Genomic DNA, 25,382 nt, shown 5'->3' with positions numbered 1-25,382 from the left:
TCATGCTGTAGACACCATTAACACTTTGCTGCAAAACTTTGAGAAGTTTTACAGCCTGATTATGGTGCAAGTTTTGAGCCTTAGTCTTGGCGTTCCACTGCAGCACAGATTATTGTGAGGGAAAGAAAAATACATGGTGTTTGCCCATCTTCTCAAGAGACGCGTAAATAAACTTTGTAAACATGAAGCAGCTCCCATTGAGTGGGTGAAACGAGCTTTAGACCCTGAAGAAAGACTTGAGATTCTTCCACCATACTTCATTTCGTCTCTTAGTCATAGATATGGCCACAGTCCAGTCAGCAAGGACACGCTGATTTATGAAAAAAATCTTCTCCCATCCCATTACAGTGCAAACAAAGAAAGCAGCCCCTATTGAATGACAGGCAGGAAGAAAACTGTTAAAGTGAGCTTGAATCTGAGTGTCTGGTGTGGACAGACTGGTAAACAGTAATATTTCACAGCATTTTTCTGTAAAAGCAGCTGAAATACAGGTTTTCTATAATGAACTGAACAATACAGTGGAACATTTGGCTCTTAAATTGCGATAAAGATGGCGTGCATTAATACATCCAGCTCAAGAAACGATTCAAATGATACACATAACAAGATGAGACAAGATTAATAGTTACTAGTGTTGTTAGAAATCAGTGTAGGTTTTAGTATGACAATAGAATAAGCTCATTGGACATTTTATGAGGTACATCTTGTCTTCTAAATTTCAATAATTCTTTGCTGCAAAGATTCGAGATGTTGGAAAATATCAGAAACTTTATTTGAAATTGACATTTTAGAATCACACAGTTTCTGCAGATTTGTGCAGTGCAATTTGAACTTTGTGACGTGGTGTGTATTACTCTGCAATTAAAGTAGTAAAGCAATCAGAATGCTACACTGGAAACATAAAAATCTTTTATTGTTTTTAAATGAAATGTACTGAAATTCTGGCACCTTATAAAATCTAAACCTGTACAATCTATTTTCAAATATTAAAAAAATGTTTTGTGACAGAGAGAGGGGCGATAATTCAAGAGAAGGATATTTTAAAACCAACATATGAAAACAACCAAATAGTACAATAGATTGGTAAATATGTTGGATAGGATGGGTGTCTCGAAAGGTTATTGTTTAAGCTAATGTGTGAAATAGTTGAGCTTTGAATGATGGGAAATGATGTGTGGTTTAAGTTTAATTTAATGCAGGGATACTTTAAGATGTGGGAGAGGAGCAGAAATTCATAACATGTTTTATCTTCTACCTGCTCCTTTTGGAAAAAAAATGTTTAAAATAGGCAGTCCTGTTTGTTTTAATCGTTTCTGTTCTTATTTCTCATTTTTGCTAATGAATACATAAAATTATATTCACTCTGGTCATAAAGGAACATAGTTAGCAACAAGACAAAGGCAAATTTCTGGCTGTTTGCCAGAGATTTTCCAGCAAATAATCTCTTTACCTGTTCTCCACCATTAAACCTAGAGTCCTGCAGTTGCTGCAGATTTATTGGCTGTACATTTGTGATGTGACTTTCTCAGTCCAGCACAACCAAAGATGCTCTTTTGATGATTTGATGACTGGAGATCACTGGATTGCAGTGATCTCATTTTAATGTTTAATAACCCAGTTTGAGATAATTTCAGCTTTGTGGATTTGACTTTCTTCTAGTGAAATAGAAGATGGCTGCACCATAGAGTATCGTGTGATGTTGAAGCCATATTTAGTGATTAAGGGTCTGCCAGGAAAATTTGTCCCTCACCATTACACCACCAGCACCCTGAACTGCTGATGCTTTCATGTTGTTTATGCCAAAGTCTGACCATCTGAATGTTGCAGCTGAAATCAAGACTCAACAGACCAGGCAATCTGTTATTGTCCGATTTTGATTAGCCTGTGGGAATTGTAGCCTTCGTTTCCTGTTTGTAGAAGAGCTGCCATGGTCTTTTGCTACCTTGGTTGAAACATGAGATTATTTGAGTTGCTGTATCCTTTCTATCACTTCAAACTAGTCCGCCCATTCTCCTCAGGCTCGTGACGCCAACAAGGCATTTTAATTCACATAACTGCAGCTTACGGGATGCGTTCTCTTGGCTGTGTGAAAACCCGAGTAGATCAGCAGATTCCTGTTCCTGTATGACATCAAAACTCCACACGCAATGTTCAAAGTCACTGCAGTTTCATTTCTTTCCCAATCTGATGTCTGTTTTGAATGTCAGCAACTCACCTTTCCCAGTTCTACATGCCTAAATACATGGAGTTGCTGCTGTTAGATTTGCTACCCAGTTCAGGTGTAATCAGTTCAAGTGTGATGCATTGGATGGTGAACTATTAAAATAGTCATTTATAAGTGTTTTTAGAATTATTCAAAGTTTTCAGCTTTATGTAGGTGGTTGTAGTAAAATTTTGGACATCCGCTCTATTTAAATTTGAGCCATTTATTTGAAAATGTTTGTTCATTACATATCTTCTTATGGTGTTAAGGGGCTTTATCTTCCCTTTAATTGTTCTCATTATCCTGAAGTCATCACATGGTATTAACTTGTTATTTAATGTGAAATAATAACCAAGATGAATGTTATGGTTTCCTTCTGTACTGTACCTGGTATTGCTGCTCCATCTGTCTTTTTTTTTTGTTTTGTTTTTTTGAATACCTGGCCTGACTGTAACAGGCAGGTCTATTAGTGCCAGAAGAGTGTGTGCAGACCCCATCAATCCTCAACACAGAGACACACTCGGCTTCAAATATTTACTTCTAGAAGTTGACATTAGACAGGTCATTTTTGTAGAGAGTGCAGCCAGAGAACCTCACAATCCTGCCTGCCTGCCTGCCTGCTGCAGTGCATAGATGAAATAAGGAGGAAAAAACACACTACTACCAGGCCAACTGCCACCTGTCATTGTGACTCAGGCGTCTATGCATGTTTTCTACTCAAAACACTTCACTGACTCATTGCACTTCCACATCTCCTCTAATTTGTGAGAGCTTTCCTTATGTATGACTACAGCTCCCTGAAACTTCGGTACCACACACCTCTTAAGTCCCCGTGGAGTCAGCGAAGTAGTAAGGGATTAATTAAACTTATAATGAGTATAGAACTAGCCGCTCTCTACAAAACTGCAACTTCTTTCTGCGTCCACTGGGAATACAGCTGGTCCCCAGAGCTACCAACAATGCTTTTATCCTCAAATGACTAACAACATGTTCATATTTATTTTACATATTTGGACGTTCTGGGCTGCCCACAAACTAGGCCACAGTTACTCAGTGCAACTCAATACTTTTTTCTACTTTGCAGATAAATAAAAGTAAAGATTTGCTTAATGTTTTGCTTAGATGAGAAGAGTAACGAAGTGGACCTATCAGCCAGTGAAGACTGGGATGTCAAGACGATAACAAGTGCACTAAAGCTCTATCTGAGGTAAGATTCAGTCATATGATGTACAAATACAGGCTCACATATGCAACACAATTTATGCTTAACATATTCTGAATTTGAAAAGTATACCAGGTGATGTTTTGCTTAAGTAGGATTTTTCATTCCTGTTACCTTTTAGGTTTTACAGGGATTAGCCTGAGTTAAGAGTCTTGTCCTCATTATGTCTCTCTATGCTACTGTGATGTTTGCGCTCATCTAAAGCCTTAATTATAACCGTATTCCTTACATCATGTCGCTCTACTTGAATTTCTTCCTCAGCCTAAAAGTTCATCACTTTTACTTTTGCCTGCAATTTTCCCATCCTTCAGAAACTGTGAAGCTGGAATAATTATCCCCCATCACTAGAATAAATCAACTTGCTTAAAATCTCCTTTGTCCTGCTTTTTATCTTGCCACAGAAATTAAATAAAACACTTTAAGCAGGTCCAAATGTAAAGAAATGAAGACCATGTTGTGAGAATTCCTTGAAATTTCATAAAAGGCTTAAAATATACAGTATTCCATTATGTTGGAAGCTGTTTGTTGCTTTTTGTCTTAGAGTCATCAAATAGGATTACTAGGTCAAATTTTAAATTTTAAGAGACAGAGATTAGCTCAGTAGAGGCAAAGAGTTGTTTTTACTGCACATGCAAGTTGTTTCAGCTTTGTTTGGACTTCAGGGTGAATTGAACAAGACCTTATAAATTCTCTCAAGTGAAATTTAGTTGACACTTTATGCACCGTATCACATGAAAAGGAAGACCTTTGTAACTTGCTGCTCCTCTCTTTAAGGTAGCAGTTACAGTAGCGTCTGCCAAAGCAAGATGAGGTTTAGATGAAGGCGTCATGTTTTAAAAAGCTACATAAATGTTGTAAATGAAAAAAAAATGACCACTCTGTTTTTATTGTTTTGCTCATGCTTAGTCCTGCATTGTGATTCTAAAGGTATTTTAAAAGCACTATCACTTCACTTTACAATCTTGTCATTTTACCAGTATTGTTTATGGTCTTCTAAGAATACAAGAAAATCCAGTTTCTGACGCTATCAATCTATTTTTTAACATAAGTCATTAGATAAGTTATTGTCACATTGTCCACCCCACAACTCACACACTTTGTCTAGGTTTATATTCAGCATAAATGGTTTACAATTCACAAAGATTCAAAATGTACTTTGGCCTCAACAATCAAAGGCAGTTTTATTTGTTCTTGAAGGATGTAAGAGAAACAGATCAAAGAGGCCTTGTTGGTCGAGGAAAATTAAAACTGTAGTCTCAGTTTGTGTAGCCAGGTTGGCCATGCAGGCATGTGTGTACAGGTTTGTTCAATTATAGTGAATTTTTGACCGCCCTCCCCAAATATACCACGTTCTGAAGCTGCAAATTGCTTTTACAGGAAGAGAAATGAACCTCAGTTTTCCAGTAAATTCTTGACTTTTGGTTGCTGCTGATTCCAGCCCAAGTATTCTTTCCTACAGTCATATGTTACCATTTTATTAAGTTATATTTTCTTCTAAGTTAAATTAAATTGCATTGTATTATCAAATAGTCATTTTTGGGGCTGTTCTAACCTACCAACTTTAATAAACAATAATGTGTTGCTGGCTTACACAAAGTCATGGTAATATTACTTTATAAATAATACTAAACCTGGCTAATTAATCTGAAAGTTTAATCAAGTTTTATGCTCAAATCAAAAATAATACTACTCATAATAATATTAATATTCATCATAATAATGGAAATTCTTCCATCTTTCCCCCTTATGCTGCAACACAATGTTACTGCTGTTTTCCACTGGTGTATCTGCAGAGTATGACGTAGTTTGGTTGATATTAAGAATATGCTAAGAATTAAAACACATTCCAAAGTGTTTTTAAATAAATATTTTTTCAAAGCTCTAATTAAACCTGTATTGTTGCACCTGCTGGAGTAAAGCAGGTCTGATGCCTCAGTTTTCTCTTTAGCTAAACATTTTTGGCTGTAATCCAGCTGCACTGTGAATGTACCTTCAGATGAACTTGGTTATATCAACCCGTGTACCTTGTAATTCCATCCCGTGGCCTAGTCGCATTAATCACTGCTGTGTGCAGCCACTATAAAACAATGTGCCGGCTATTTCTGTCCCCGCTGCTCATTTCTTCTTTCCTTCTCCTCCCCTCCCATCCCTGCTTATCCTCTCACTGTCTTGTTGAAGGAGCCTACCTGAGCCGTTGATGACCTATGGACTTTATAAGGAGTTCATCAACCCAGCAAGTAAGTTTCAGCATCCCAATTGTTTCACCCAGATGAAAACTACGTCTCAACAGCAGATTATGAATTATCTCTCACTGACAAGAAGATCAGAATAGGTCATTTTACACATTTAATCTGAAGTACACAAGGGATCATGGGGTGATATAAAACCTGTTGTTTCTGTAGCCAAACCCAGAGTCGCAGAGGAATTGTGTAGTGTGGTCCAGTCATCCAAGGCTGGCATACCTGATCACAGAGGCTGGAAGTTGACTCAGTGCAACACAGATGTGAAGCAGTTCTCAGAAATGAGTTGGTTATACAACTTGCTTTGGTGTCCCCCAAGGCTCTATTTTAGGCCCCATACTTTTTAATTTGCACTTGATCATCAGGAGGCATTTAATGAGCTTCCACTGCTACACACAAACATCTTTATATCTCCTAATGATCCCTGGGTAATAAATACAGTTTTATTATTATTTTGTCTTGGATATAAACACCTTGATGGCAGAAAACGGTCTGCAGTTCAATCAGAACAAAGCTCAAGTTTAAATCATTGGACATGAGGCCAAGAGAAATTAAAAATCCCTTCATAAACTGTGGGTTCTTAACTTATTTTCAGCCCTGCACTTAATTTTATAACATATCAAAACAACATGTTAGTAGTTTTTATTTTTTCAGGGTTGTTGTTTTTAATATCATACAGCATTTTGAGTTATGTTTGGTATGAAGGGTGCTTTAAAACAAAAAGTTAATAGATTTGATCCAAATGTTGGTTCAGTGATTTGTAGCTAAATATTCATATATTTATGTTTATTTATACAATAAATATTTGAGTTTGAAAAAGAAATGCAGTCACTAGTGCGTCTGAACAGCTGAATATTTAATTCCCCTCATTTTCTGTAAACTGATTCCAAATTGTTAAATCATTCTTTAGGTTGTAAGTGGGAATAGAATGTGTTTCTAATGCATTTACATTTTTACAATTTAAATGACATCATAGTTCGTCTTTATAATTTTTTTGTAGAAGCCATTAAGTAGCTCTGTAGATATTATATTGTCATATTTGACTTCAGAAGTTTTACTTTATCAATCTAATTGTCCTCAAAATTAGAATTATTCATATTTTCCTGTAACTTTTGTTGACAAAATCTGCATACCTTTTACAACTTTAACATATAAGCTAATGGAGGTTTTAGATCATAATAGTCCGGTAACCTTCAGCTGTAAAAGCGGTAGTTTTTCTCCCACCCACACAGCATAATTTTTTGCATGAATTGCCTTCAAAGCGAGCCAAACTTGAGTCTTATTACAACAAGTGCTGTAATTGGATCAGGTTGATGTTTTTATCAGGCACTCGCAATGCCCTCATAACGAGGGGAGGAAAAATGGATTAGCAATGAATTTTTTATTTATTTTTTAATTTTTTTGATGGATGACAGCATCCATAAGAAGCTTTTTTTTTCCCCACATGTTTAAATCCTTGTCGTTCCCATAGTAATGATATTTAGTGTGTCTGTGTGCGCTGCAGCGTGGGCGTTCAGATGCTCACATGTGAGGAAATGTTTAAGACTTGATCTCGGAGGTTTTTATGCAACCTTATTTTAACACGATAGCGACAGCAGCGTAGAGCCGTCTCCCTCCTGCCAGCGATTTGGACTCTGTTGCCAAATTCAGAGAAGGTTCAACTCATCGCACCTCTTTGCTTGAGCAGCAAGGCGTCTTCTTGTAATCTGTAATCTTTCACACTAAGGGTGATCACTCCTAATACGGTGTTCTGAAAAGTCTGCTTCAATTTGAAGTGTCTAGATTAATAAAAATAAACAAATTTTTTTTGAAGTGATAAAACTTGGATTTTCTTCACTCTTATTTATCTCCTTCAACTTCAGTTCAAAATCTGTTTATGTACAGCTCAGATAAACTGAGTATTCAGCATTGAATCTCCTGTTTGAAGTGTAATATTTGATCTGAGCAGCTCTGGCTCTTTGCCACTTTAAAAATCCTTGTAGTTTAAAATGAGTGTTTGGCTGTTTTTTCTTCCTGCGTTTTGAATAGAGGGCGGCAGTCCCGAGTCTCGCATCCAAGCCGTCCACCACTTGGTCCACAAACTACCGGAGAGGAACCGACAAGTCCTCGGGCTGCTCATGAAGCATCTGGCCAAGTGAGTGGTCATAGTTCACCCAATCTCCGCCTCCTCTCTCTCAGTTCTCTCTCTCTGCTCTTCATGTCTGTCTCCTCGTTCTCACTCCACATGCTTTTTCTCTCCATCTCCCTCACTCCCACTCTCTTCACTCCCCCTTCCCTGCTGTCACTCCATCTCTTCCATGTCTACTCACTGCTTGCTAACAAATTTGACTTTTTTTGCCTTTTCTTGGGCAATTTTCATGCAAGTTGCTTAAGGGGGATAATTATATCAGCTTATTGTACCTGTTTGCCATGCCCATTTGTTGCCTCAGAAGAACAATAGAGTCAAAGTGGAGCTTTTATTTATTTATTTATTTTAATCAAAGAGCATTATTTTCACCCCTGGTTGGCCCTCTATTATGAATCACTTATTTTTTTTCATTTAGATAAAAGAAAAAGATTTAGGAAATAATGTTTGCCAACATTACAAGGTTTTACCTCAGCAAGCTTTTTATAAACTAAATATGAGCAAATTGAAGATAAGTAAATAATCCCTCTTCCCTGCGGCAGTAGAAGTCTGGTGAGTCTTATTTCATTGAAACCCGCTGTAGAATCAGGCTCTAGTTTAGAAAAAAAATAAGGCAGCGCTATTGAAATTGAATTTGGATTATCCAGCGTGAAATTCTCCAGACTGGAGACTTGAATATTTTTCTAAAGTTGGCGTGTGTGCATGTCCTGCAGGGGAAGGAAGCAAAGCCAGAATTTCACACTCGTATCTGAAATGGTTGCAGAGATGTTATAAATGTGAGTGTCACCAATGTTTTTGTCTTCAAAGGCACTCTTTGAAGCTATTTAAACTGTCTCTCTTCAGCTGTGACACGCATCATCGTGTCTGAGTGTGAAATCTCTTCACCGGTCTAGATAACTTGAAATTAAGGTTTTTTTCCACTACTATGACCACCTTACTGTCCTAGTTTTGAACTGGAGGTTCAAAGTATTCATATTTCTTGAGTTTTTTCCACATTTTTAAATTTTACAACCACAAACTTCCACGAGTTTAGTAGGATTTTTGTGCAACAGACCAACAGAAAAGTAGCGTAGTGCTGCATGATTTTGTATTCATTTATCTTTTCTTTGTCTGTAAAAGAAAATCCAATGCAAACTATTTCCATTGGTGATCAAACAGCATAGAGTTGAAGTCAAATACTCAACAAATCTGTCCTTAAGAAGAACAATAAAAGCTAAATAATTGCTAAACAAAAGTTGGTACACTTAGAAAATAGCGTATAACAAATCACCCTGAACACTCGATACCCACAGCCAAACATGGTGGTGGTAGCGTTATTATTATATGGGATCCTTTTCTGAAATAGGGTTGGGAATAGAGGTAAGAATTAATATGACGATGGATGGAGCTAAATACTGTAAATCCTAAAAGATCTTGTAAAACTATCCAAATTTCACAGAGAATCTGTGACAAAACTGGAAATTTGTTGGTGTCTTTTGGATCAGTTCCTGCATCTACTCTTCCTAGGTTCCACACGTTCGACTTAAACGACTAAAACATATGGCACACATAGCCCAAACATATTCAAAACTAAAATAACTACAAAAATAAATAAATACAAAATAGATGCCATAGATCAAAACTAATGAATTACACTATTTTGAAAACATTCTACAAAAGGACATTGACTTCAATATGTTAAGCAACCCGTTTATGGAAAACATACACAAGTATATGATACAATATAAGATTAAGAAGGAGTAGTTTAGTTAGTAGTTTTTCTTGTAAATACCTTTTTAAAGCATTTTTTTTTCTTTTGCATCTCCAATATGTTTTCTGTTATGTGTTCCATGTGAACATAACACTTCAAAGAAATTGTATGAAATTTTGGAAGTATGAATCTACTTTCTCTATATCCAAACTGAATCTGAGGTATTTTACAGAAAAGAATTGGCAAAATATTGGTTGAATAAAAATGGGCAATACTCTTTTCAGGTTTTTATTCATGAAAATATATTGTTTCTGCTTTACAAGCATTCATCATGGTTTTTGTGTGCCACATAAAGTCCTCTCAAAAATTGTTGAAGTTTGTAATTGTAAAGGGATCAAACCTAAAATAGGTCAAAGATACGACTTCATTAAAGCTGACCAGGGGTGTAGTCCTGTGATTAGTAGACACTTGCACTTTTTATTTTTATAGATAAAACTCAACCTCATGGTGCAGTATGAATATCTGAGCAAAGTTGGATAATTTATTTGATGATGTTGCTTTTTGGTTGCAATTTGTTTCAATAGAAAAATTCTTCCCCTGCAGAGTTCTGTCTCTTATTAGTGTGGCATAACATTGAATTGGGTCGTTGAGTTAAAATGTTAAAGGATCTTTCTTTTCCCTCAGCGTTGCAGCTCACAGCAAACAGAATCTGATGACGGTGGCCAACCTGGGCGTGGTGTTTGGTCCCACGCTAATGAGGCCGCAGGAGGAGACCGTCGCTGCCATCATGGATCTCAAGTTCCAAAACATTGTTGTGGAAATCCTCATTGAACACCATAAAAAGGTGGCGCAGATTTATCATTTACTTAGAGCAGTTCTCACTTACCTTTTCTATGGGACGTAACTTAAGACATTGGTTATGAAAATAACTATTTGATCCTTTTTCTGATTTGAAAGATTAGCTCACATTGGCAGTGAAAATGTGTTTTCCCTCTTTCTCAATTCCTTTTTTTTTTTTTGCATGTTTGACACACTTATGTTTCAGAACATTAAACCAATTTAAATATTAGTAAAAGACAACACAAGTGTTTTTGAATGAAGGTGTTTATTATTAAAGGAGAAGGAAATTAGAAACCTACATGGCCCTGGGTGAAAAGTGATTATCTCCTCAACCTAATAACTGGTTCAGTTACCCTTGGCAGCATCAGCTGCAGCCAAGTGTTGGTGATAATTACTGACTCGCCACCAGGTGGGACTGTGTGTCTGACTCAGACGGTTTTATTCCCGAATCGGGCTGAGTGACGTAAAGTCATACCATTTTAAACATCTAGGAGAATTCACCTGTTTAGACCCCGTTCAGCCTAAAGAGGCCAGCACTGAGACGGTTTTATGCAAAACAATGCAAAATTACACAAAACTGTACAAATTTGCACAGAAACATAAAGATGGTACCAAAGTAACCAATTTAGGCAGTTTTTCAGTTTGGGGATTAATTACACTTTAAACGTCTCCATTCCCGACCCTTAGAGGGCGCTCTACCCTGTTCTCGAGGTCTTGACTTTCTCATCTGATCTCTCACTGACACTAAATATAGATAATTAGAAGTCTTCCTTCCCATTATCAGCTTCCACATTGAAGGGTGTTATTGTTACCCATGACCCAGTAGTGCTAAAGGCAGGGTCTGCTCACTGATCAGATTTGTTTTTCATTCTGACTCTGCTGTCACCACTCAGGGCCAATCAAACTGACATGCTGCCTATTCCAGTCACCAGCCTGCTTCTTGATGCGTCTCTTGTGGGAATGTTAGAATGGAAGAAACCGATTCTTTGGGTAGATGTTCTTTAGTAACATCATTAGGGTAAGGTCAAGGCTATCTATAATAAATACATACATTGATTGATGGTAATTTGTGTGCTACAAGGGCACATGATGAACATGAGATCCAGAATTGTGGCTGGGCAGCAAAAGATATAACACTAATTAATCTTAGTTACATAAAAAAACTTTTCTTTTCTGTTTTTGGATAAACAGACAATAAAAAAAAATTGGGTCTTCATTTATTTCTAAGTGAGCAAACTTACAAAATCAGCAGGAGATCAAATAACTGCGTCCCCCACTGTACGGAGCTACTGTGAGACTTTGATTCATCTTGGCAGTGCAAAATTTTCTTCATAATTGTGTTTCGACTTGGCATTCAGAGCTATTTTTACTGAAGGCAATGTGTCCTGTGAAACTCAAGATGAACAAAAAGATGCGGAAATATCAGGTGACAAACAGAAAGCTGCATGAGGCGGCTATGTTTACCACCTTTGGTGACATATAATTACTTGATACTGAAGGATAACGAAGGTGCAAGCAAAGCAAAAATATGTTTGCAAGTCTTGTTTTATTTTTATCATGTTAAGTTATTGCTGGTGACAAAGACAAATCACTTATTTTATCAGAAACCCAGATTGTACGTGACTTTCCTGTCTTCTGTTGGCAGCAACAAAATCTTTCTGTTTTGAACAAATGTTCAGGAAGTGAACTTGAATTATGTGAAATTTTGTAAATTTTGTCTGATTCTGTGCAAATAATAAGTGACATAAATATGCTTCTGGCACAGCAGCAAGAAAGGTACCAATTGAAGTTCCTAAACTTTCCAAACTTTTCAATCTGACCAGTAGGGGGAGCTCCAAGTGCTTAAACTTGGCTGCTACACCTGGTGTTCCGATAGTTTGATTAATGATCAGATAATTGTGTATATTTTCTGTATTTCTGAAATTCTCAGTCTGCAATAATTAAAAAAGGAGATGATTTTGTGATTTTGTGTCAAAGCAGAAAAGGTTCTGAGATTAGGTTTCTAATCTGTTAGGAGCAGCAGTTCTTCTTCCACAGAGTCAGATGAGAATCTGAGCTTTAAAAAGTTTTTTCTTACCCCCTTCCTGTTGGTTCATTAAATTGAAGATATGTGTTGTGTATAATATTTGTACCCAAACTCACAAATCCAAAATTGTTTGCGAGCCCCACAGAAGGCAGCTAAAAACCGGTAGAGTATATAAATGTGCTAAAGCAAAAGCATCAGCAGCCCTGCGTACGTATACAGCTCCACTCTGAATCTACCCAGTGTGCCCGATGCCGGCCTGGTGATAAAAGATGTAGTGTTAGAATGCAGCAAGAGCATTTTGGAAAGTACAGCATGTTGGAGCAGGGGAAAAGCTGAGCAGAGAGACAGACAGACAGGCATTAACTTTCCTCACAGCTGAGTCCCACTCCAGACTGTTGATACCCCCAGATACCAACACTACACTCTGTTTTACATTCACCTCCATCTGCAGAGCGAGGCAGCAGAAACTCTCAGCCATATCAGATTTCTCACTTCTTTTTTTTTTTCCTATCTGCCTCTTTTCTACAAACTTTCTCTCTCATGCCCTCCCCTCCTCTGCGTCTCTCTCGTTCACACTCCGTCTCACTTTCTCTGCCACTTTCTCTCTCCTCCCTTCCCTCTGCACCCCCTCCTCCCCCCTCGTCTGTGATCCTTTCCGAGGCTCTGCTGAGACTTCCTCTCCTCTGTAGCCCTATTCTCTTTCAACTCCACATCTAAAGTTTATATGTAAACATGGTCCAGTGTAAACAGCCTGCACCACTTGGCCAACCTTTCTCAAGTCCAAAAGTGTATTTATTTTATTTCTCGCTCTTTCAGAGAGTGGGTCAATTTCTCTGAGGGGAAAAGTCACCTTAACTTAGACCCAGATTTTTGAATAGGGTGTGATTTATGGTCTGTGTGGAGCTGCTCTTGTTTTCTCTTTTTTTTTCAGGGAGAAATAAAATCTTCTTAAGCGCAATATATATTTTTTGTCCAGTCAATGTGCTGTGCAACTTTTTTGAAAGCTGTAAATACTTTTTCCCCATCTACCACAACAGAAAGACTGAGTTTTCAAACTTGTGAGGTCAGTTGAGGATGTGCTGCTGCTAATAGAGTCTCTGTGCGATGCATGTTGTTTGGTTGGAGACTTACTCACTTGTGCATTGCAGATCTTCACAGATTCTCCAGAATTAAGCCCCCTGTCACCTGCTGGCCCAGTGTTATCTGCTCCCACAAGGCAGTCCAAGAAAGTGAGTCGACAGAATCGGCCTTTAGCCGTCTACAATCCACAAGTCCTTGACATTCAGAATGGTAAGAGATTTCTGAGGTTCCGTCTGCATCTTTTCACATTTCCTGGTTTGCTGGAGAGGTCATGAAGGGTCACTGCAAGCATCACATCATATTTATTCAGTTGCACACGGTAAAATAAACAGCAAGCATGAAGACGTATGCTTGTGGAATACACCAAGAATTTGTAACATTATGACAGCTTATGTTGACAGTAGGGCTGTAGCATAAACTGATTAATCAATCTTTTTGGTTTTTAAAGATTTCATTTTTGAAAAATCTGGATGTTTTCCCCACCAATGCTCTTCTTGAGTTTCTATAGTTCAGAGTGATGACGGCACGCCCAAAGCCGCCATCTTGTTTGACAACCGCATTTTACAGCTTTTATTTATTGGATTTTGAATTCAGGTCAACTCTACGACAAAGCATAACGGTCAGGCTAAGTTTTGTACGTTTGCCGTGTTTTACATGAATAAAGTTGAAATAATATGAGAATAAAGTGTTAATACTTCCAGAATAAAGTTGTAACATTAGGAAAATGAAGTAGTAATTTTATAGTAACTCCAACACAAAAAATTACTTATCCAAGCTTTTCTTCTTATAATTTCAAAGCCTTCTTCTGGTAACATTGCATCTTTATTGTGCTAATATTATGACTACATTCTTGTAATTAAATAAAAATTACAGTAGCCTGTCCCAAAAATGTAAAAACATAAAACTCACAGAAGGAATGACAGAAATAAAATCTACTAGTTGAAAGTATTTTCTGAGAAAAAAAAATTATTAAAATCAGAAGTTAAACTTGGGAGGAAAAAAATTTGAGATTTTATTTTTAAGCTATATTGACCGGCTCTAATGGAAAGGAAACGACTTTAATCATTTCGTTATTGTGGCACCTGTCAGTTGATGGAATATATTATGCAGTATGTTGATCAGCGATGTATTAAAAGCAAGAAAAAAATCTGGCTGCTGAATGAATGTCTTAAAAACTTTATTTTATTATTGTACATTTATATTTTAATCATGCAAATTTACAACTTCTTTGACATCAGAGAATATCCAAGTTTTTTTGTAAATTTGTGAAATGAATCTCAAAATTTTAATTTTCTTGGGACAAGTTTTATACTTTGTGACCAATTATTGTACTACGATCTTATTTTTTCAATTGCATTGCGATCATGACGGTAGAAAAATAACATTTTACTAAAAGACGGCATCTATTTAAGCTAGCAGCTAGCTGTGTTTCCCTCTCGCTTCCTGTAAGCCTTAAAGTCACTCATTCAGACTATTACACAGTGCCTGCTACAAATAAGATACTATCTACACATGACACACTAAACTCTGCCACCTCCTGTCTGTAATACCTTGTAGACATAATTGCATCTGTGGCCTTTACCTGCCCTTGTGTACTAATGTTTATTGAAACAGGACACTATAAGAAGCTCCCCCGGGGCTTGCATCAGGAAAGCAGATCAACCGACCTGCTGACCCAAAATCTAGCTTCTGCAATTTCTGATCCAGGGTCGGTCGAATCCCTCCCCACCCCCGTCTGCAACACCAAAGGAGTCTAAATCTGCTTACCAGATTGCCTCTGTTTGTCTTCTTTGCACCAGCTTTAGTGTGGCTTATTTTAATATCAGGAGATGGAAGGCGTAATCCTTTTTTTAACCTTTGTGTTTTTTTATGTGGGTCCAACTTAATGAGGTCCAAATCAAATTTAAGGGTATTGAAAGGCTGAAGAGCGATGCATGCAGAAGGCTGTTTTTTTTTTTTGTTTTTTTTTAAATCGACCTGCAACTATGTTGGTGGGGAGAGAACACACAAAGTGTGGAGAAGTGCATTTAGTTCACTGTTTGTGTCAGAAAGCCTTACAGTAAATAATCAAATTTGGAACAGCTATATTTTATGTTGCAGTAGGTTATCAAGCTGCATATTGTGTCTAAAAATCTGGTGAATTATAAAAATGAAAACAAATTTTAAATGTTATCAAGTTTTATATTCACAACAAAATCAAATCAAATCATGCTTAAATAAGTAAATGAATAAATTATATCTCTTTTGACCAGGTTAGACTGTTTAGTTATTTTTAGCATTTTTACTGGTTATTACATTACATAGAGGTGCAATAATTTTGAAAACCACTAAAAAGGACAAGAAGTGATACTCATGTTCTATGCAAAGTGATATGTTTTAGGTGTGAGCTAATACTACTTAGATCTAACACAAAACAAAATATGTTTTTCAGGAATTTAAAATATTACAAAAGACCAATAAAATTAGATCTTTGTTATATATTTTATAAATAAAAAGTTGAGTGGAAGGTGAAAGGTTTGAAGGTTCTCTTCATGAGGCCTGGAATGTCGCTGGAGTCGATTCTTTAAGATTCAACATTCACAGACTTAATGGACTAGAACCAAACACAACGTCAAGAGTCTTTCCTGCGCTTCAGTGGACCCGAGTTTTCTTTTCAAATAGTATAGTAATAAATTTTCCATTGTATTTTAAGATCAAAGTTTCAAAAGTTTGCTGAGAGAGTGGAGAGTCACAGAATCAAAGTTGCTTGAGTTCTGGCGTGCATTTTCCACTGCAAGTGATTGTGCACATCTTCACACTTCCTTCTGCTGACGAGTTTTATTGAAATGCTAATTTAATTTCTCCAGCAGCACCATTTCACTGCCAAAAGTACCAATACCTGCTTTATTGACCATGATATCACTCTGCTTGAGTAGCCAGCAAACTGCTCCAACCTAAACCCCAAAGAGAATCTGCTGGCTGCTGTTCAGAGCAGGAGTTTGCAGCTTTTACTCTCCAAAGAGCCTTTTTTGCTGCTCTTATTTTATGGAACAATTTACCTTTCCAGATTAGATCTGCCAACAGCCTGGATCATTTTAAATCGCTTCTTAAAACTCATTTTTACTCTTTGGCATTTAATTGATGTATTGTTTGTGCTCTGTTTTGTCATTTGTGTTGTTGTTCTTGTACAGCACTTTGGTGCAGTTTTATATCTGTTTTAAAGTGCTATATAAATAAATTTGACATTGACATTTTTACCTTCACGTCAGCTAAATAAAGCTAATTTAGTTTCACAAAGTACATGATCTGTTCAAAGATGAAATATTTCATAATTTACCTGATGGTATTTACTTTAGGAAATTAGCTTTAATGTTTAAAGCTTTGGATGCTAACATGCTGAGATGCAGTGCTACTTGAAACACTATTGGCTGCCATTAGCACAGCAGCTAACTCAGTAGCAGCATTCCATGAAGGGGGATGATGAAGAAGACCGTAGATATTAGCTTCTGCGATGGCGTTTTTACTGTGCGTATTAATGCATAAGCTATATTTAGCTTTTGAATTATTACAATTGGTCTAGTCGTTTTTAGAGGGGAGCTCGATCATTTGTGGATTTTAGCTATTCATGGTCCCTATCCCCTGCAAATACCTGGAGTCTGCTGAGAATGGACAGATGGAACAGAAGCCAACATTCCCATATTATAAATACTTTTAAGTTAGTGTTACTAAAAAAAATACATTCTCTCAGAGTCCATTTTCATTAGCTGATCTATGATCACCAAAATAAACAGAAATGCATGCTGAGTCTATAGAACATTCTTGAGTGAACTTTAAGTAAATTAACTGTTTTACATTCTAATTTCAGAGGCAACCATTAAATCAATATTAGAAAAAGTTTTTACGCTGCTTTATCCATTTATTCAAATGAGGTATGCTCGATTGACACATCATGAATTTCATCCGTCCCATTTGTTTCGGAGAGACTCCATGTGTTTGTTAATAACAATTGCATTAATAATGCAATTTTGTTCTCTGAGAGACTAACAGACATTATTTTTATAAGGAACACCTCACAATGCAACTGGAAGATGCTTTAAATATCCAAAATAAAACACAACCAGAAATGAAAATGACAACCAAAACCATAAATGAAGCATATAGTCAAGTCTCTGTAAACAAAATTGCCTGTTAAAAAATGTTCATCATAATTTAATAAGTTCTCTTTTTCCAAGACTGCAACTAAATGCTATTTAGTTAATTTATTATGTGATTAGCTGAACAATCAATTCCAACAGGCTTAACTGTACATACATCATTCCACATAGTTGGAGTATATTTGTATTTACTTGTTGAAAAAGAAGTTTGTTTGTACTTGAATGTTTTTTAATAAATAAAATGGATAGAAGAAGTTGGTTCTCCCAGGTGTCTCTTAGGTTCCTGCCTTTGACTGCATCACCAGGAACACAGTGAACTTTGTTGTCTCGCTTGTTTTGACAAAGGTTTGGTTTCTAAAGACCCCTGATGATACACTGTTCCCTTTGTGTTGATTAATTATTCAGCTGCTTTATCAAACAAGCTTTCATCACTGAGCTGTATGGGCTGAGTCTATGTGGAATACAAACAATAAAAACATGTTATTAACAAACTTGTTGATTAGACGGAGATTATTTGTTCTTATTGTCTGTTTTTGTGCTTTCAGCAACGGGAGACGGTTCCGCCCTGACAGCAGATGAAACCTCGATGGGCAGCAACGAGTCCGTGTCGTCCCAGTCGTCGTCGGCCTCCACCTCAGAGCTGGAGAAGCCAGACCACCCACCGCTCACCGCCAGCCCCAGCTCAGGCAGCAACTCTCGGTAGGGGCTTCTCTTTACTTTAACGCAATTTCTGTGCACATTTTTCAGTTTATTTATTTGCTTCATGTTACTGTCTATGGTGTTTCATTCTGTGTGTTTTTATATATTTTATTTACTGTAAAGTACTTTTAATTTGTCATTATTTTGTATGCTAATTATTATTTATTTTTATTCATTTTAAAAGTGTGCTGTAAATAAAGTTTAGTATTTAACGTAACTATGTAAATGAGGTGAAATAAAACATTAAAAAAACTGACAGAACTCAGCAATGCATCTAAGGAAATATATTTTGCCATTTTTCAACAGTGGCTTCATGCAATACAAATTGTATTTTGCATGAGCAATTAAAAATAAATGCTGTTTCTAATGCTAATAAAGGAAAAATAATTCATAGTATTAAGGTGGGCTGCCTTATGAATTACCCAGCAATAAACAGGTATAGAAAACACATGAATGCTATTTAAGCATATAAGCAAAACTGTGTGCTCATAAATTATTTAAATACTGTTTTTTTTGTTTACCAAACATCACAAGGAGTCAGAGATGGAGACTAAACACCTCCTGTTGTAGCCTCCCATCAACTAATAGTCCCAGATTTGATTTTATTTTTCACCTCTGCAGCTGCAATAACATCTGTATTTCATCCAATTGTCTTACGTCACCTCTTAATGTTGGTTTTGAGTTTATTTTTCCATGTAAGATTATCCTGCGAAACAAAAAGTTTAATTTGTTTAATCTTTTTTAAAAAAAGCAGTTTATATAGTTTACATCTAAGACCGTTTACTATAACTCGTGTTGTGCTTGAGGATTTACCATGTTTGGGCAGGAATAAACACAAGACGCACGTTTAGAGTAGAAACATTTCGTAGCTTTGCTTAAACTTTTAAGCAAAGCTACGAAACGGAGGCCGTCTAAAGCAGAGAATATCATAACGTAATGCCAAATATGCTGACTTTGAACACTTTGTTATGCGCAGGTGGGTGAGGTCTCTGCTTGGCCCTCTTCTACTACAAGGCTAGAAATGTTTTTGGTTCACTGATCAAAGATTTCAATGAAACATGAGAACAAGACTGTTTACCAAACTGTTTGGTTTCTTGCAGTTGAAATAACCCTAACAGACTGAAACTCATTTTTTCTGGTTAGAAATTGATTTTTGCTTTTAACTTGTAGCAGAATAAAGCCTCTTACTTGCTTCAAATTTATTCTGCTGACTGTTTTTTTTCTTCTTCTCATTCCTTTACCTTCCAAGTTTTCTCTAAAACTCAGACAACTTTTTTCAGGCAAGTTTCATTTCTTTACCAAAGTTAATTTTCTTCTTTTTTTTTTTTTTTTTCCATGTTTTGACAGTCCTCATTGATGAACCTTTTTTCATAAAAGTCATGGAAAGTTTGTTGTCCTGCTTCATAAAGTTAGCATTTTGCTTTGAGGATTGTAGCTGAGCAAGCAGAGCAGGTCACATTACACATCTGCAGCAATACAGTCTCCATTTTACTGTCACTGTCAATGCAAAAATGATTGTTGGGCAACAAAATAAGGCTATGATATAGTTTTACAAGCTGTGTAATTTTTAAAGCAGGTGTTTGATAAAACTAGCTGGGCAAAGCGCAGAAATGTGATTCGCAGAGATGCAGCAGAGAAAATCATATCGAAGTATCAACAGAGATCTGGATTAAATTTATGTTGAAATTCTGATACAGATTATCTGAAAATGTAGAGCTCCAGATCCTGATCAGTTATCTAGGATACAATCAGGTTGAAGGAAAAAGAAAATTGTCATAGTTTTACACAAATTAACGTTGATTAATGGTAACCTGTCATATTGTGATTCACCAAAGTGTCGAGGCTTAGCTCACATCTCTAGCTTTTCCATTCTGTCCTCAGTCCCTCCAAGTCCTTGGTTCCTTTTGTTGTTTCCAGGCCAGAACTTGCCTTGAATGCTGATGTGGGAGATGAATTATTGGGTTATGCTGCAGATGTTAGACTCTCTGCTGTGTCATGTCTGCAGACTCACCTTGAAATAGACTTTCTCTCATTCATAGTCCATTCTCCCTCTGCTGGGGGAAAAAAAAGAAAGAAAACAAATCCACCTCCCGACTTGACAGAACCGAGTGATTCCTTTACTCTGTGACCTCTGTGTGGGGCATGTCTTTGGAGTTGCAGGAATAAATGGACAAGACTATATATTTCTTATGTAACCTACTTTTTTTTCCCCTCTGTGTGTGTGCTTTTTGCTTTCCCACGTATGTGGCATCACGTCGGAGGACGGAAGGAGCGAGCGGGAGGAGGTCGTAAATCTCGGGCCTTATTTGTTTGGAAGACAGGTGGCCGTGCGTTGGCCGTGTAAATCGTATTGACATTGGAGAGATATTCATCTTGTTTACCCTTATAGCCGCAGCCCCTGTCCCTTTATGAAGACTTGCGCCATATGTCACAGGGTGTCGCCCTGGCTTTGCTCACTCATAAATCTGAGCATGTGAGAGGGTGAGACCTGTTAGCACAGCACCTCCCTGGCGTTGGACCCAGGGATTCGGCGTCCAAAGCGAGCAGGGATTGCAGTTGCTAGATTACTTCCATGCAGTTCCAGAAATGTGATATCTGTAGTCTGCTGTTCCCAGAGGCACACCTGGGCAACAATTTCCTTTTGTTAGTCTTTTTTATTTTAGTTGGTTTTCTGTAAAATCTGCCTGGTCCTACACAGGAGGCGTCCCCATTCACAATATCTTACTTTTTTTTTGTGCTCTTGCTTCATTTATCTTCTCTGGCATTTTCAATGACTCGCCTCATTTCTCTTCTTCTCCTCAAATTCAGTCACAGCTTTTCTCTGCTGCCCCAAGTCCTCACAATTTGGATATTCAGCCATTTTTTTTCCCTGCTTTTTCCTCTGGACTGTCTGTCTTGCCTTTAGATCTCCAGGCCTTTTGCAGGCAGACAGTTGTGGATCATAAGATTGTAGATCTGAGCTGATTTCCTGCCCACCCAACTGGCAGTAGCCGGGTGGAGCCTGGCTGTAGTTTTGATCCTGCTTTCTACTAGAGACGGATATGAATCCCACCACTGGCCTTCTTTGTTTGCGAAGGCAGTCGATAGTCCTGCTCATCCCCACGTTAGCTCCATGCCAGGATCAACAAGGCTCTGACGCTTCACGCTGGAATTCCTTCAGTAATGAGAAGGCAGCAGTTCGCTTGTCTTCTGCAATCCCTCCTGGTTCTGAATTGTTTGTTTTGTTGGAATGATGGCAAAAAATTGCTTATATATATATATATATATATATATATATATATATATATAATCTTATTAATACAATAACAAATATTATCAAAAAGGTTTGCAATTTCTACAGTTTTGTTTTCTCCCAGATGCAGGAATGTGGATAAGAACAAATATTAAAAAACAGTTTTATTTGTTTACTGTCTAAGGTCACACAGTTTGGTAGACTCTGTTTGAATGGGGACCAATCAGCTGGTGCGGTTCAATTTCACACTGCACTGTGTCAAACTAACCAAACCCTTAGAAAAATTTGTTCCCCCCCTCGACTGTGGTGGAGCTGCACCAAGAACCATTGAAGTAAATGACACAAAAACCTCTGAAGAAAATATGATAGAAACTTTCTTAATCACAAAACGTAATTAAAAATGGAGTGGTGTCAGATTTTAGTGTTTGTAAGATGTGTTTTTTGTCATTGGTAAAAGACCACATGCCATTTATCCTGCTAGCATGTTTGTTTTGGTTGTATGTATCCAGAATGCCTTGAGCTGTAGTCCACTGCCTGCTTTTGGAGCGGTCTCACATTCGAACTGTGCCAGAGTTCACTTCAACCGAACCGATATCTAGGCTTTTAGGCGGACCACAGTTTGCTTTCTTTTTCATAGTCCGCATCAGAGTTTAGTCATTCACATCTCCCCAAACGAGCCTGACTTTCTAGACAGACAAACTGGAGCTTGATTAAAGTGAACTAAACAGGACTGGTGTGAATGCACCCTGAGATCTTCTCTTATTTTCTAATGAGTCCCTCAAGACGCTGACGGTAGAAAGCTCAGTTTAATGGTTTATAAAGAACCAAAACCACGTAGTCCTTCCCCAAAAGAGTCAGAACCAAGTATGATCACCCACAATAAATCTGTTTGGTTGCATTTTACACTTTGTGCAAAGTTCTTACAAGTTTTTCTATTGTTTGAGCTCACAGCATAAGCTGGTTTTACATTATCATTTTAAAAATGTAATGAGTCAAAAGGTAAATGTAAGGTCTACATCTACAGCGAATGCTTGTTTGTATTAGATAATTATGAAAGAGTAAAATAAAAGCATTTATTCTGGGAAACTGTCACAAAAACTTCCATTGATTATTTTGGTATTGCCTAAAAGTGTAGCAAGGACATTTTGAGATCTTGAGAAAAACATTTGAAGTAGGGTGAACGATCAAACCTGGAATGTTGATGTGATTTTTTATTATTATTACTTTGGCCTTGCCTGTGTTTTCAGTTTTATTTCTTGTCTGTTTAATCGCATTTACTAAATAATCTGCTTTGTTTGTCATGGGTGAAATCATCAAAAAGCAATCTAAAGCTTGATGCCATTTCTGTTGGAGAGACAATTTCCTTTGCCCGGCTTTCGCTGTAATTGTGAAGACAATTTTAGCTGAAGTCAATTTGCCTCTCATAGATTTTAGGACTTTCCAGAACATTAGGAGGGCACCTGTTGGATATTCACTGTTTATTTTCTGATTAGTCAAATAATTTGTTCTTTCCTTTGTTAATTAGTTTTACTTGGGCCACTACTAAAGATGGTGATGGAAACACATATGACATAAATGTTTGTGCTTTCATTTTGAAGAAAGCAAGAAGATGGAGACATGCTAAAAACTCTTTCGATTCTAAGATTGGATATTAGTCAATTCTATTAGGAAAAGTAACACCCAGATACTGCTAGTAAAAAATAAAATACAGTACACTTGGATAACTGTTTAAATTCATCTGAAGCTACAGGTGTGAGTTAACACAACGTCCAGGTGAGAAGCAATCAATGGCATCAATCATTGAAGGGTTATTGGGCCATTTCCAATCAATCTGAAGTCTATGACTATAAAGAGAACAGTGATTCAAGGAAAAACAGTTGACCCTTTCACAAATTATTTGCGTCATAAACCCAACAAGATGAACTGAAAGCTGGAGGAGGTTAGGACTGTGTAAAAATCTGCATTGCGTTCTTTTCAATACAGTAATAGGAGACTAACCAGGTGCGGTGATCCAGATTTTCCAAACAAATATCTCACTTTCTTGCTCTTCTCATCAGAAATTATTGGTAAATAATTATTTAATATTGACAAAAAAGTACTAGTTCCATTAGCAAATTATTTCACTTATAATGTGGGAAAATGTGAAATAATTTGCCAAAGAAACCAGTAATTTTTCATCAGTATTAATCAAGTTTATTTGTATAGCACATTTCAGCAACAAGGCAGTTTTAAGGGCTTTACATCATAAAAACGTGCCGTCATTACACATAAAAACGTTGGTTAGTGTTTCATTTATTATGGCTCAAAAGCAACTCTAAACTGGTGCGTTTTAGTTGTGATTTACAGGAACTCCTTGAACTCAATTAAGAAATCCTTGCCTCTATAGATTACTGAAAAGTTACTTGTAAGTTATGTCTTATTTCAAGTGTATAAATATATTTACACTAGAAACCAGGTCAAATATACTTGGTAAGATTTTGTGTTTTTGCAGTGTAGTCGTTGATTATCTCCCTGTGCAGTTCAGATGAGCCCACCTGGTTTTAACTGCATGTAATTCAGTTCCTCTGCAAACGGGTGAGGTGTTGGTGCTACTCTCCCCTCCTGGCTGTGACCCAGGGAGACAGTGATTGTACTTGGGCCCAGGTTAATGAGTGGATTTGCTGCACTGCAGCGCACTGTCCCCCCATGCTGATGTGGAGCAGCTGAGCACCACAGCACTTCCACACTGCTGCAGAGCCATAAATCACCCACAGTCAGGCCCGAACTGAGCTGAACAGCTACCGCTGGGGATGGACAAGCGCGCTGAGAGAGAGGCAGCAGAAGAAACGAAAGGCGAGGAAGCAATGCAAAGCGGGGAATGAAAGTGTGAGCATAGTACTGCGTGTTCACCTTCACAAAATACCCTTTAACGTGCGCTCTCTCTCACCACCGCCGCTGCCAACGTAGCCACTATTCACAACATCCTCCCCACCTCAAGCCCCTCCTCAGCTGCTCCCTCTAATTGGCTTTATTAGCGTCTCTATGGGAGCGGCAACTAGAAGCAATTTGCTCATTATGTGCTGTATTAGCACTGGCCCCGGGGCAGGCATGCAACACAGAGGGAAGCCTGGCTGCACTCTGCCTTTAACAGGACCCCTGCCTCCAGCCTTTCAAGCAGCTGCAGACCTGTTGGCCCTAACAACAAGCAGTTGTCAAGCACAGCTACTACTACTGTACACCTGGAGCACTTTGAAGCTCTGCTAAAAGGGACATTTTGACCTTTCACCTTTTCACTTTTTAAATAGTGTTGCACACATCCAAAATAAATTCAACACAAATTATAATTTAAAGTCTGATTTTAGGCGTGTGTGTGATATAGACTTTGACTTTTATTGCAAATTTTTTGGCACTATTGAGACGATGATAAAAATTATGATGAAAACTATTTTTTACTTCTGCGTTCAAAGCTGTTCTTGGAAAACGTTCCCATTTGAAATAGTCTTCTTCAGGATGCCACTGACAGAAGATTGATTGATATCACTAACCTACACACATTTAATCATATTGACACATTTACTGAATGTTCCTGGTGCTCTTGTAGAACAAACTGTGAAGAAAATGGTAAAAATTGCCTTTTCCGATGATACTGTCACAGTTTTGTTTAACATTATTAATTGCATTTTATCAGGAAAACTGTAGATCTATAGTTGTAAGAAACTTTTAAAATTCTTATAATAAATTCTTCACAAAACGGTGATAAACAACATATCAGTATCAGTCTAATTTGTATTCGACATTTAGTTAAAATTCACTGAATGCAATCAAGCATATTGGTTGTAAAAATAAGATTCATCTGATTATTCCTGTGTAATAATAATCAATTTAATGATATTATATTTAACTGTTATCTGGC

At 37.3% G+C, this 25,382-nt stretch overlaps 1 protein-coding gene across 1 annotated transcript in view; it reads left to right on the top strand.

Moving 5' to 3' along the window:
- The window catches only part of arhgap10 (Rho GTPase activating protein 10), a 55,563-nt gene that overhangs the window by 25,643 nt on the left and 4,538 nt on the right, over positions 1-25,382 (top strand). Inside the window, exons 15-20 of the mRNA XM_008420325.3 lie at positions 3,326-3,410; positions 5,604-5,662; positions 7,694-7,799; positions 10,165-10,324; positions 13,495-13,636; positions 18,105-18,258. Coding sequence (XP_008418547.1) covers positions 3,326-3,410; positions 5,604-5,662; positions 7,694-7,799; positions 10,165-10,324; positions 13,495-13,636; positions 18,105-18,258 — 706 coding nt within the window. The remainder of the gene's footprint in view (positions 1-3,325; positions 3,411-5,603; positions 5,663-7,693; positions 7,800-10,164; positions 10,325-13,494; positions 13,637-18,104; positions 18,259-25,382) is intronic.

This window comes from Poecilia reticulata, chromosome 1 (assembly GCF_904066995.2).
Source record: "Poecilia reticulata chromosome 1, P_reticulata-male-v2, whole genome shotgun sequence".
In the NCBI taxonomy this organism is placed as follows: Eukaryota; Metazoa; Chordata; class Actinopteri; order Cyprinodontiformes; family Poeciliidae; genus Poecilia; species Poecilia reticulata.
Note: the sequence above shows the minus strand (reverse complement) of the source record. Positions and strands in the feature narration are given on the sequence as shown.